This window comes from Choloepus didactylus, chromosome 9 (assembly GCF_015220235.1).
Source record: "Choloepus didactylus isolate mChoDid1 chromosome 9, mChoDid1.pri, whole genome shotgun sequence".
Lineage (NCBI taxonomy): Eukaryota > Metazoa > Chordata > Mammalia > Pilosa > Megalonychidae > Choloepus > Choloepus didactylus.
In genome coordinates this window covers 58646830-58661077 of record NC_051315.1, presented here as the reverse complement: position 1 = coordinate 58661077, position 14248 = coordinate 58646830, and the positions used below count along the sequence as shown (strand labels likewise).

Below are 14248 nucleotides of genomic sequence, written 5' to 3'. Positions count from 1 at the left end.
TTCTTATGAGTATGGAGAAGTCTATTCTATAAATATATATGAACAGATCTCCATTTATAAAAGAACAGAGATAATAGCAGAGCTCATTTTGGTAAACTTTTAGGTATTTCCAAAAGCTTTGAATTCTTTAGCCTAGGGATTCTGGATGAGTGAGGTCCATTATTAGTGGAATAAGGCAAATGTTAGTGAGGAAACAGGGTATATAAATGTGGAAAAGAGGCAGAAGAATTTTTAAAAAACGCATAACTCTCCCTCTAAACCAAGTAGAAATGTAGGGCAGAAAGGACAAGTATTGCCTAAGATATAAGAGAAGTAGCAGGCTATTGTTGACAGAAAGGAGTAGACACTCTCATACTGTGCTTTTTTCTTTTTTTAAAGCATAATGCTTCTTAAAGCTTGAACCATGATAGATTCCTATAATTAGTCATATTGGCAAGCTATCTAGGCCTTTGTTAATTGGGTTGGATTAAATGAAACAGGAACCAAACAATTCTGTGGGCTTAGAAATTATGTCTTCATTTACTAAATTGTGATTTTTGTTTATCTCATAACCTAAACCCATCTGTCTTCTCATCCTCTCTATTCTTGTACTCTCTATTACTATCCTTTTTATTGAGGATAAGCAGAGTAATTCTAATCCTTTCATGACCGATTGGAACTACGGAATCTTTGGTGTTAAATTTGGTCATTGTTAATAATAACTCAAAACTTTTTCCTTCAAAGCAACATTCAGTGTTACTTGTATTATGTAGCTTGAACAAATCAGTTGTAAGCAGATGATTAAAAAAACAAACAGCTCTTAGTTGAACAATTAAATTATAAATGTACAATTGTACTTTCTGGTGAATCAGATACGTTTTTCTTTTTTATTTTTCTTTATTTCAATACAATGACTTTGTTCTAAATGATGACTTTGTTCTTTACTGTTGGCTATACTTTTATTTTTTTATAATGCTAAGTTATAAAAAAAGTTGAAACCCTAATTTGTTTTCCACATGTAGAATTTCTAGTAGTGTCATGAAGTAAGCATTAATTTCTGTTTTTATATTCTTTTAGCCTATGAGGCCTCTGAGGTTACTATAGTAAATTGCTGTTAACCAGTGATTTTGCTAAAATATCTGAAATTATGTTTTATAAATATCATTTGTAATTATCCAAATGTATTTGGTTACTGTATCTCTTTTTGTAAGTAAATATGTTATGGAATGTTTACCTAGTTTTTAATCTTATCATAAAATATTTCATCTGTAAATACTTCAGTATGTATCTCTGAGAGATAAGGACTCTTAAAAATACATATAACCACAATGCCATTATGACACCTATAAAAATAAAAAATAATCCTTAATAAAAAATAATCCATAATAATCACCTAATACCTGACCTGTGTTCAAATTTCCTTTATTGTCCTATAAACATCTTTTTCTAGCCAGTTTGTTTAAATCTGTGTCCAAACAAGGTTCATACATTGAATTTGGTTGCTATAGCTCTTAAACGTTTCTATTTAGGTAAACATTCAATAAAATTGTTTATTGTTTTAGGTAAACATTCAATAAAATTAGGTAATTTAGGTAAACATTTAATATAATAAAAAACATTCAATAGAATGTTTACCTAACTTTAATCCAATCATAAGTATACAGCTTGATAAGTTTTCACAATACTGATCTGTTGTACTGAGATCAAGAAACAAAACATCACTAGTGCCCCAGAAGTTCTCCTCACGACCTCTTCTGGTTATGTCTGCCCACCCTGAGTAAGCACTATCTTCACTTCTAACACTATAAATTAGTTTTGTTTTTATAGAAATGGTTCATACAGTATGTACTCTTGTGTCTAGTTTAGTTCTCTCAATGTGTTTTAAAAATTCATCCAGGATATTGTGTAATTCAGTAGCTTTTCTTTATTGCTATGGAGGGTTTGTTGTATGAATGTGTGCACTTTATCCATTGTATTCTTTCTGATGTATTAAATATTTTATTTTGTTAATAATGCTACATATATTACTTTATTTTTTAAATTAAAAACTAAATTTTTATTGTGGCAACATATACAGTATAAAATTTCCCATTTTAACCACTTTAAATTATAAAATTCAGTAGTATTAATTACATTCACAATGTTGTTACCGCTGTCCATTACAAAAATTTTTCCACCGTCCCAAACGGAAACTATTCCCTTTAAGCATTAACTCCTCATTTCCTACTCCTACCCCACCCCTGGTACCCAGTAATCTACTTTCTGTATCTATGAATTAGCATATTCTAGTTGTTCTTATAAAGTGAGATCATACATAATTTGTCATTTTGTGTCTGGCTTATTTTATTCAACACAGTGTCTTAAAGGTTCATCCATGTTGTAGCATGTATCAGAACTTCATTCCTTTTTATGGCTAAATAATATTCCATTGTTTGAATAAACCTCGTTTTGTTTATCCATTCATCCATTGATCGATTCTTGGCTTACTTCCATCTTTTGGCGATTGTGAATAATGCTGCTATGAATATTGCTCTACAAATACCTGGCTGAGTCTCTACTTTCAGTTCTTTTGGGTATACACCTGGAAGTGGTATTGCTGAGTTATCCATTGTACTCTTGATGGACGTTTGGATTATTTGTAGTTTTTTGCTATTACGTGTAGTGTTGCTGTAAACTTTCTTCTTATATATGTCTTTTAGTGAATTCAAAGTCTTTAAATATCCGTAACAGTTTTCTCTCCCTCTCTTTTGTCTTGCCATTTATTTGTTGAAGAAATTGGGTCATTTCCCTATAAAATTCCCAGGTTTTTCAAAGCAAGGTTTTAGTATTCAGTGTTTGTTTTATTTGTTACTATGCAACTTTGAGTTGAATTGTGCTATAATTCAAATAATTAATAAGTTATGATTTAAATAATTTGCAATGATTTTCTCTTTTTAAATCTTTCTATAATAGTCTGACTTTTTAACTGTTAGCATATGTTACTTTTAAAATAACATTTTACAAAAAGTTCATTTTATGTTAGCAGAGATTATAAATAGCTTTTTCTCTTTTGATTGCTTTTTATTTCACAACTGTATTAGGTGTCTTAAGTGAAAGTAAATACTAATGTTCTCCTTTGTATATTTCCTTTAATAGGTTTGATATTAATGCACTGTCAAAATTTTCCTGTTGCTTAGCAGATCATCATTTGCATTTAAGTCCATTAATGGGAAAAATAGCTGATATTGTCAACAGGAACTTGGAAACCATACAGGACTTAAGGTAAATCTATTTAGGGGTCTTATGTTGTAGTGCAAAGATTCTGGACTTCGAATACAGACTCACCTAGATTTGCCACTTCCTAGCTGTGTGTCTTAGGCTAATTTACCTAACCTTTCAGCCTCATCTGTAAAATGGGGATAGTAATATCTACTTTGCAGCAGCTATAGAACAAATTTCAAAGGGTGTTCCAAACTCTCTTTTACCACAGGATATATAGATCTCACTTCAGAGCTCCTTTAAGTTTTATGTTGTACCTTTCCTCCATTACCTCTTAAATGCTCCTAGCAACAAAAATTACAAAGTAATGAGTTATGAGGAAATGAGTGATATATGAATGGCAAATAATAGAAATTATCTAGGAAAAAGTGGATTGTAATTTAATTGAGATGCAGATATTTAAAATTTGTATGAATGTAGTCTTTGCAAAGAGCATTTATCATTTTTTGACTAAAGTGGAATATGGTTTCATTTATATGTTGGAAAAAAATTCTTAAATATCATTCTTAATATCAAAGTAAAATTTATTTGCTTTATTCAAAATTTAAAATGATAAAATCCTTACTCAGGGATAGGCAGTACATGATAAAACAATAACAAGCACTATGTTTGGGTTTGAAAGATATTGAACTGTGTTATAGCCGGTGAGTGCCCTGGCTATAAAAATTGATTTCTGAGAGGTTGACTTTTTTTCTCTCAGGGTGGATTTAAACATTTTCTTTAAACACAGCAAGCTTTTATGTTTTAGCTAAATGATATCTTTCACTGTGCAATCTCAAGGGAACAACTTTCTAAATTAGGCATTGTCTTTACCTTGAGGAAGAAAATTTTCTATTTCAGTGTCTTTTTATTGGCAAGTTTGACCAAAACAGGTGGTAAATAAGTTTATGATTTTTAAATAACTCATGAAATAATGTAATGGGAACATTTGCTGACAAGTAAATGGCCTCCCTTTGGATTATGGGAAGTTCCTTCTGTCTGATGTGTGTGTGTGTGTGTGTGCATGTGTGTGTGTGTGTATAATTTTTTTTCATATAAATTAGAAAGGGCCTTGTCTTTTACATTTTTTTTTTAATCATCATTTTATTGAGATATATTCACATACCACGCAGTCATACAAAACAAATTGTACTTTCGATTGTTTACAGTACCATTACATAGTTGTACATTCATCACCTAAATCAATCCCTGACACCTTCATTAGCACACACACAAAAATAACAACAATAATAATTAGAGTGAAAAAGAGCAATTGAAGTAAAAAAGAACACTGGGTACCTTTGTCTGTTTGTTTGCTTCCCCTACTTTTCTACACATCCATCCATAAACTAGACAAAGTGGAGTTTGGTCCTTATGGCATTCCCAATCCCACTGTCACCCCTCATAAGCTACATTTTTATACAACTGTCTTCGAGATTCATGGGTTCTGGGTTGTAGTTTAATAGTTTCAGGTATCCACCACCAGCTACCCCAATTCTTTAGAACCTAAAAAAGGTTGTCTAAAGTGTGCGTAAGAGTGCCCACCAGAGTGATCTCTCGGCTCGTTTTGGAATCTCTCTGCCACTGAAGCTTATTTCATTTCCTTTCACATCCCCCTTTTGGTCAAGAAGATGTTCTCCATCCCACGATGCCGGGTCTACATTCCTCCCCGGGAGTCATATTCCACGTTGCCAGGGAGATTCACTTCCCTGGGTGTCTGATCCCACATAGGGGGGAGGGCAGTGATTTCACCTTTCAAGTTGGCTTAGCCAGAGAGAGAGGGCCACATCTGAGCAACAAAGAGGCATTCAGGAGGAGACTCTTAGGCACAAATACAGGGAGGCCTAGCCTCTCCTTTGCAGCAACCGTCTTCCCAAGGGTAAAACTTATGGTAGAGGGCTCAACCCATCAAACCACCAGTCCCCTATGTCTGTGGTCATGTTAGCAACCATGGAGGTGGGGTAGGCGAATTCCCCTGCATTCTCCACAGGCTCCTCAAGGGGGCACTAAATATTTTTTTTTTTTTCCTTGTTTGTCTTTTTTCTTTTTTTTTTTTTTTTTAACTTTCCCTTCTTTTTTAAATCAACTGTATGAAAAAAAAAGTTAAAAAGAAAACAAACATACAATAAAAGAACATTTCAAAGAGACCATAACAAGGGAGTAAGAAAAAGACAACTAACCTAAGATAACTGCTTAACTTCCAACATGTTCCTACTTTACCCCAAGAAAGTTACATAATATAGCAACATTTCAGTGAACTTGTTCCTACTACATCCATCAGAAATTAACAGACCATAGTCATTTCTGGGCATCCCCAGAACGTTAAATAGCTTATCTGTTCTTCTTGGATTATTGTTCCCCCTTCCTTAATTGCTCTCTACTGCTAGTTCCCCTACATTCTACATTATAAACCATTTGTTTTACATTTTTCAAAGTTCACATTAGTGGTAGCATATAATATTTCTCTTTTTGTGCCTGGCTTATTTCGCTCAGCATTATGTCTTCAAGGTTCATCCATGTTGTCATATGTTTCACGAGATCGTTCCTTCTTACTGCCGCGTAGTATTCCATCGTGTGTATATACCACATTTTATTTATCCACTCATCTGTTGAAGGACATTTGGGTTGTTTCCATCTCTTGGCAATTGTGAATAATGCTGCTATGAACATTGGCGTGCAGATATCTGTTCGTGTCACTGCTTTCCGATCTTCCGGGTATATACCAAGAAGTGCAATCGCTGGATCGAATGGTAGCTCTATATCTAGTTTTCTAAGGAACTGCCAGACTGACTTCCAGAGTGGCTGAACCATTATACAGTCCCACCAACAATGAATAAGAGTTCCAATTTCTCCACATCCCCTCCAGCATTTGTAGTTTCCTGTTTGTTTAATGGCAGCCATTCTAACCGGTGTTAGATGGTATCTCATTGTGGTCTTAATTTGCATCTCTCTAATAGCTAGTGAAGCTGAACATTTTTTCATGTGTTTCTTGGCCATTTGTATTTCCTCTTCAGAGAACTGTCTTTTCATATCTTTTGCCCATTTTATAATTGGGCTGTCTGTACTATTGTCATTGAGTTGTAGGATTTCTTTGTATATGCAAGATATCAGTCTTTTGTCAGATACATGGTTTCCAAAAATTTTTTCCCATTGAGTTGGCTGCCTCTTTACCTTTTTGAGAAATTCCTTTGAGGTGCAGAAACTTCTAAGCTTGAGGAGTTCCCATTTATCTATTTTCTCTTTTGTTGCTTGTGCTTTGGATGTAAAGTCTAGGAAGTGGCCTCCTAATACAAGGTCTTGAAGATGTTTTCCTACATTATCTTCTAGGAGTTTTATGGTACTTTCTTTTATATTGAGATCTTTGGTCCATTTTGAGTTAATTTTTGTGTAGGGGGTGAGGTAGGCGTCCTCTTTCATTCTTTTGGATATGGATATCCAACTCTCCCAGCCCCATTTGTTGAAAAGACCATTATGGCTCAGTTCAGTGACTTTGGGGGCCTTATCAAAGATCAGTCGGCCATAGATCTGAGGGTCTATCTCTGAATTCTCAATTCGATTCCATTGATCTATATGTCTATCTTTGTGCCAGTACCATGCTGTTTTGGCAACTGTGGCTTTATAATAAGCTTCAAAGTCAGGGAGTGTAAGTCCTCCCACTTCGTTTTTCTTTTTTAGAGTGTCTTTAGCAATTCGAGGCATCTTCCCTTTCCAAATAAATTTGATAACTAGCTTTTCCAAGTCTGCAAAGTAGGTTGTTGGAATTTTGATTGGGATTGCATTGAATCTGTAGATGAGTTTGGGTAGAATTGACATCTTAATGACATTTAGCCTTCCTATCCATGAACATGGAATATTTTTCCATCTTTTAAGGTCCCCTTCTATTTCTTTTAGTAGAGTTATGTAGTTTTCTTTGTATAGGTCTTTTACATCTTTGGTTAAGTTGATTCCTAGGTACTTGATTTTTTAGTTGCTATTGAAAATGGTATCTTTTTCTTGAGTGTCTCTTCAGTTTGTTCATTTCTAGCATATAGAAACATTACTGACTTATGTGCATTAATCTTGTATCCCGCTACTTTGCTAAATTTGTTTATTAGCTCTAGTAGGTGTATCGTTGATTTCTCAGGGTTTTCTAGATATAAGATCATATCATCTGCAAACAATGACAGTTTTACTTCTTCTTTTCCAATTTGGATGCCTTTTATTTCTTTGTCTTGCCGGATTGCCCTGGCTAGCACTTCCAGCACAATGTTGAATAACAGTGGTGACAGCGGGCATCCTTGTCTTGTTCCTGATCTTAGAGGGAAGGCTTTCAGTCTCTCACCATTGAGTACTATGCTGGCTGTGGGTTTTTCATATATGCTCTTTATCATGTTGAGGAAGTTTCCTTCAATTCCTACCTTTTGAAGTGTTTTTATCAAAAAGGGATGTTGGATTTTGTCAAATGCTTTTTCAGCATCTATTGAGATGATCAATTGATTTTTCCCTTTCGAGTTTTTAATGTGTTGTAATACATTGATTGTTTTTCTTATGTTGAACCATCCTTGCATGCCTGGAATGAACCCCACTTGGTCATGGTGTATGATTTTTTTAATGTGTCTTTGGATTCGATTTGCAAGTATTTTGTTGAGGATTTTTGCATCTATATTCATTAGGGAGATTGGCCGGTAGTTTTCCTTTTTTGTAGCATCTTTGCCTGGTTTTGGTATTAGATTGATGTTAGCTTCATAAAACGAGTTAGGTAGTGTTCCATTTTCTTCAATGTTTTGAAAGAGTTTGAGTAAGATTGGTGTCAGTTCTTTCTGGAAAGTTTGGTAGAATTCCCCTGTGAAGCCATCTGGCCCTGGGCATTTATTTGTGGGAAGATTTTTGATGACTGATTGGATCTCTTTGCTTGTGATGGGTTGGTTGAGGTCTTCTATTTCTTCTCTGGTCAGTCTAGGTTGTTCATATGTTTCCAGGAAATTGTCCATTTCTTCTACATTATCCAGTTTGTTGCCATACAGTTGTTCATAATATCCTCTTATAATTTTTTTAATTTCTTCAGGGTCTGCAGTTATGTCACCTTTTTCATTCATTATTTTGTTTATATGGGTCTTCTCTCTTTTTGATTTTGTCAGTCTAGCTAGGGGCTTGTCAATCTTGTTGATCTTCTCAAAGAACCAACTTTTGGTGATATTTATCCTTTCTATTGTTTTTTTTGTTCTCTATGTCATTTATTTCTGCTTTAATCCTTGTTATTTCTTTTCTTGTACTTGGTTTAGGATTGGTTTGCTGTTCATTTTCTAGCTTCTTCAGTTGATCCATTAGTTCTTTGATTTTGGCTCTTTCTTCCTTTTTAATATATGCGTTTAGTGCTATAAATTTCCCCCTTAGCACTGCTTTTGCTGCATCCCATAGGATTTGGTATGTTGTGTTCTCATTTTCATTCGTCTCTATATATTTAGCAATTTCTCTTGCTATTTCTTCTTTAACCCACTGATTGTTTAGGAGTGTGTTGTTTAACCTCCAGGTATTTGTGAATTTTCTAAGTCTCTGATGGTTATTGACTTCTAATTGTATTCCATTGTGGTCAGAGAATGTGCTTTGAATAATTTCAATCTTTTTAAATTTATTGAGGCTTGTTTTATGTCCCAGCATATGATCTATTCTGGAGAAAGTTCCGTGAGCACTAGAAAAGTATGTGTGTCCTGGTGATTTGGGATGTAATGTCCTGTAGATGTCTGTTAAATCTAATTCATTTATCAGATTGTTTAGGTTTTCAATTTCCTTATTGGTCTTCTGTCTTGTTGATCTATCTATAGGAGAGAGTGATGTGTTGAAGTCTCCCACACTTATTGTGGAAACATCAATTGCTTCCTTTAGTTTTGCCAATGTTTCTCTCATGTATTTTGTGGCACCTTGATTGGGTGCATAGACATTTACGATTGTTATTTCTTCTTGCTGAATTGCCCCTTTTATTAGTATGTAGTGGCCTTCTTTGTCTCTCAAAACATCCCTGCATTTAAAGTCTAATTTATCTGAGATTAATATTGCTACACCTGCTTTCTTTTGGCTGTAGCTTGCATGAAATATTTTTTTCCATCCTTTCACTTTCAGTTTCTTTGTGTCCCTGTGTCTAAGATGAGTCTCTTGTATGCAACATATTGATGGTTCATTTTTTTTGATCCATTCTGCGAATCTATATCTTTTAATTGGGGAGTTTAATCCATTTACATTCAACGTTAAAACCGTGAAGGCATTTCTTGAATCGGCCATCTTATCCTTTGGATTATGTTTGCCATATTTTTCCCTCTCTCTATTAATATCCTTTATTGTACCCATACCGAATCTCTTTAGTACTGAACCTTTCTCCAAGTCTCTCTGTCCTGTCTTTGTTTCTCTGTCTGTAGGGCTCCCTTTAGTATCTCCAGTAGGGCAGGTCTCTTGTTAGCAAATTCTCTCAGCATTTCTTTGTCTGTGAAAAATTTAAGCTCTCCCTCAAATTTGAAGGAGAGCTTTGCTGGATAAAGTATTCTTGGCTGGAAATTCCTCTCACTCAGAATTTTAAATATATCGTGCCACTGCCTTCTCGCCTCCATGGTGGCTGCTGAGTAGTCACTACTTAGTCTTATGCTGTTTCCTTTGTATGTGGTGAATTGCTTTTCTCTTGCTGCTTTCAGAACTTGCTCCTTCTCTTCTATGTTTGACAGTGTGATCAGTATATGTCTCGGAGTGGGTTTTTTTGGATTTATTCTATTTGGAGTTCGCTGAGCATTTATGATTTGTGTATTTATGTTGTTTAGAAGATTTGGGAAGTTTTCCCCAACAATTTCTTTGAATACTCTTCCTAGACCTTTACCCTTTTCTTCCCCTTCTGGGACACCAATGAGTCTTATATTCGGACGTTTCATATTATCTATCATATCCCTGAGGTCCATTTCGAGTTTTTCAATTTTTTTCCCCATTCTTTCTTTTATGCTTTCATTTTCCATTCTGTCATCTTCCAGGTCACTGGTTCGTTGTTCAACTTCCTCTAGTCTTGTACTATGAGTGTCCAGAATCTTTTTAATTTGGTCAACAGTTTCTTTAATTTCCATAAGATCATCCATTTTTTTATTTAGTCTTGCAATGTCTTCTTTATGCTCTTCTAGGGTCTTCTTGATTTCCTTCATATCCCGTACTATGGTCTCATTGTTCATCTTTAGTTCTTTGAGTAGCTGCTCTAGGTGCTGTGTCTCTTCTGGTCTTTTGATTTGGGTGCTTGGGCTTGGGTTATCCATATCGTCTGGTTTTTTCATATGCTTTATAATTTTCTGTTGTTTTTGGCCTCGTGGCATTTGCTGACCTTGATAGGGTTCTTTTAGGGTTTGTAGACCAGTTGAAGTCCTTATGTCTAATTTATCAGATCTACAGCTTCGTGGAGTACACTTTCTCTAACTAACCAGCAGGTGGCGTCCACGAGCCACCTGTTCTCCACAAGCCAGATCTCCCCTGCTTAGCCTTTTTGGTGAGTGGGGGAGTGAGTCTTGTGGGGCCCAATTGGTGTACCAAGCTTGCGTGTGTAGTTGGTGTTGCCTGCCCTGTATGTGGGGCGTGTTTCTGGGCAGTCGGGGAGGGGGGGTGGCCCTAACAATCAAATCTCCCTGATGATCCTAGAGTTTTAAAGCTACTGCAATAGTCTAATCCTTCAGTTCAGTCCTGCCACAGTTTGTCTCTGCCACTGACCCACAAGTCTTTGGTATTGGCGTATGGCTCCTGAGACTTGCAAGTGGGCCCCTCTTCCAGGCTGTGCACCCCGGGTCCTCTGTTGAGGGATGACTGTGCTATGTCACAGGTGAGTGCCGTCCCCCCAGGGCAGTTCTGGGCTGTTGGGCTGTGTAGGGAGGCTCCCAGTCTGCTCAAATGATGGCTGAATGGAGTCTGTTAATTCACACTGCTCCCCCTTCCCAGCTCTGGGACATTCAGCTGAGGTTGCAGGGAAGGCTAATGTCCACGCCCAGTTTTGTGGTGTGTGCCTGTTATTTGAAGCACTTCCGTCACACTGGGTTGTCTGGGGCAGCTCTGGGCTATGGGGCTGGCGATGGGCAGGAGTGTTTCCTGTCCACCAGGATCGTGGCTGTGAGCGGACACCCCCCTTTTCTTGGGAAGTTGTGTTGTTTAGTGAATTTTCCCAGCCACTGGATTGTTGCCTTTTGTCTCAGAGCTCTCTTAGTTCTGCTCTTGACTTGACGTGCCCAAATTTCAATTCTTTGAAGCTTTCTATATTGAGCTTCTTAGAGTAATTGTTTTAGAAAAAGCAAAAAGGATTTAAAAAAAAAAACAAAAAAAAAAAAACGGCCCTCCTCAGAGATCTAATGGGTTATTGAAATGCTAATAGACAAAGCAACCAGGGCCATTAAGGAAAGGTGCACAGGGCAGAGAGACCAGCTTTGCTTCAGGATTTGCTTATGCGCCTCAAGGCCTGATCTCCGCCCTTCCCCTTTCTGTGTTCACCAGAATTCCAAAAATCCTCTGCTTTTATTTTGGAGTTTTTCGTGTTGTTTTTTTTCTATGCCTGTCTCCTCTCTGCTGGGCTGGCTGCTCTCAGAGTCTCTGGTGTCTGGTCTCAGTCTATCTATGGTTGGAGTTTGAATCAGTAGAATGAGTTTCCGATAAGAGCAGCCACTGCAATTCTCCCTTCTCCTTCCCGGAGCTGACAGCCCCTCCTCCCCCGGGACTGAGCCTGGCAGGGAGGGGCGCGGGTCCCCTGGCCGCAAAAACTTACAGATTTCGCTGATCTCAGCAGTTCCACGTTTTCATGAGTGTTGTATGAAGTATGCCCAAAGACAGATTGCTCTGTGGTGTCCAGTCCACGCAGTTCCTGGCTTTTTACCTACTTTCCTGGAGGAGTAACTAAAACATACAGCTCACCAGTCTGCCATCTTGCCCCGCCTCCTACCTACATTTTAAGTTCAGGGAACAGTTTATCCTGGCTACACGTACGTTATCAGTGTAATGCTTTATGACGCTTTAGAAATGCACAGTCTCATTAAATAATAAAATATATACATGACATTTTGTTATTTTAATATCTTAAGATAAATAATCTGAGGGTATGTATTAAAACATTTTAGCATCAACACTAAATTGTGCCTTGTACATCTGCATTGACTATACATGCAAAAGATTGTTAGCTAGAAACATGACCACAGACATAGGGGACTGGTGGTTTGATGGGTTGAGCCCTCTACCATAAGTTTTACCCTTGGGAAGACGGTTGCTGCAAAGGAGAGGCTAGGCCTCCCTATATTTGTGCCTAAGAGTCTCCTCCTGAATGCCTCTTTGTTGCTCAGATGTGGCCCTCTCTCTCTGGCTAAGCCAACTTGAAAGGTGAAATCACTGCCCTCCCCACTACGTGGGATCAGACACCCAGGGGAGTGAATCTCCCTGGCAACGTGGAATATGACTCCCGGGGAGGAATGTAGACCTGGCATCGTGGGACGGAGAACATCTTCTTGACCAAAAGGGGGATGTGAAAGGAAATGAAATAAGCTTCAGTGGCAGAGAGATTCCAAAACGAGCCGAGAGGTCACTCTGGTGGGCACTCTTACGCACACTTTAGACAACCCTTTTTAGGTTCTAAAGAATTGGGGTAGCTGGTGGTGGATACCTGAAACTATCAAACTACAACCCAGAACCCATGAATCTCGAAGACAGTTGTATAAAAATGTAGCTTATGAGGGGTGACAATGGGATTGGGAAAGCCATAAGGACCAAACTCCACTTTGTCTAGTTTATGGATGGATGTGTAGAAAAGTAGGGGAAGCAAACAAACAGACAAAGGTACCTAGTGTTCTTTTTTACTTCAATTGCTCTTTTTCACTCTAATTATTATTCTTGTTATTTTTGTGTGTGTGCTAATGAAGGTGTCAGGGATTGATTTAGGTGATGAATGTACAACTATGTAATGGTACTGTAAACAATCGAAAGTACAATTTGTTTTGTACGACTGTGTGGTATGTGAATATATCTCAATAAAAAAAAATTTCAAAAAAAAAAAAAAAGGAAAAAAAGATTGTTAGCTAGAATGAGTTAGATTCCTTAATTACTGTAAAGTTCTACTTTGTGAGTGCTATAGAATAACTTTCATTTTAAGGTATATTTGCACATTTTTCATGTTACACTATATGGTTGCCTTTGGGTTTTCTGTACAGATTGTTTTTATTGATGTTAAATGGAAATCGTGGGTCTGAAATACACTGTTCTTGTGTGAAGTAAATGATTATAACCTACTATTGGCTAAAAAAGAAAATACAACAGTGCTGATTAATCTTAGGAAAGGGGTGGAAATTTCACTTCTTGTGGGTTTGTAAAAGTAAAGTTAGAGCTGAGAATGTGTGATGATTAAATACTAGGAGGATGTTTAGGGCAGAAAGGGATGGCTTTCAATGCTAGGGCGAGGATCTGAGATGAAAATGAAAGTAGTGATCTAGCACTGAAAGAAGACCAAAAAATTGAATTTAAGCATCATTTAGCTTAATCTCCATGACCTCCTTAGGAGATAAGTATTCATATCTCCATTTCCACATAAGAAACGGTAGCTCCATGAGGTTAAGTGAATTCCCTAAGGTCTCTCAGCCAGTAAGAGGGGGAGCCAAGATTGGAAACTAAATTTTCTGACTCCAAAGAATCACACTGCTTAGAAGTAATAGTTTTTGACATATTGTTTACTGCTTATTCCTACTTGTTTGAAAGTTAAGAAAGTAACTTGGATGAGAGGAGACAATAATGAAAATCTTTGTAAAATAATGTTTTCTCTACATTTAAAAAATGCTCACAGATCCCTTTGAAAATCTAATGAAATGTTTGGCTATTTCCCCACTCTAAACTGCAATCATAAATACGGACTTGAAAAATAACAATTTCAGAGGGTTCATAGTTAAACTAAACAGCAGTAAATATTGTGACTAAAGAAGCTGAAGTATTACATAACTGAAATTTTATTTTGAAATTTTATTTAATTGAAAAGATTGAAGAAATTTTTTCAAAGAAAAATAGAGACATTCCCACTATC

The 14248-nt window shown here is 36.7% G+C and overlaps 1 protein-coding gene across 4 annotated transcripts in view; it reads left to right on the top strand.

Annotated features, from left to right (window-relative positions):
- Positions 1–14248, top strand: part of FASTKD1 (FAST kinase domains 1) — a 54789-nt gene that overhangs the window by 8619 nt on the left and 31922 nt on the right. For all 4 annotated transcript variants that reach the window (XR_005218966.1, XM_037850514.1, XM_037850513.1 and 1 more), the window contains one exon: positions 3115–3240. Coding sequence is in view for 3 of the 4 variants with exons in the window: in XM_037850514.1 (XP_037706442.1) it covers positions 3115–3240 (126 nt within the window). In the remaining variant the exon portion in view is untranslated. The remainder of the gene's footprint in view (positions 1–3114; positions 3241–14248) is intronic.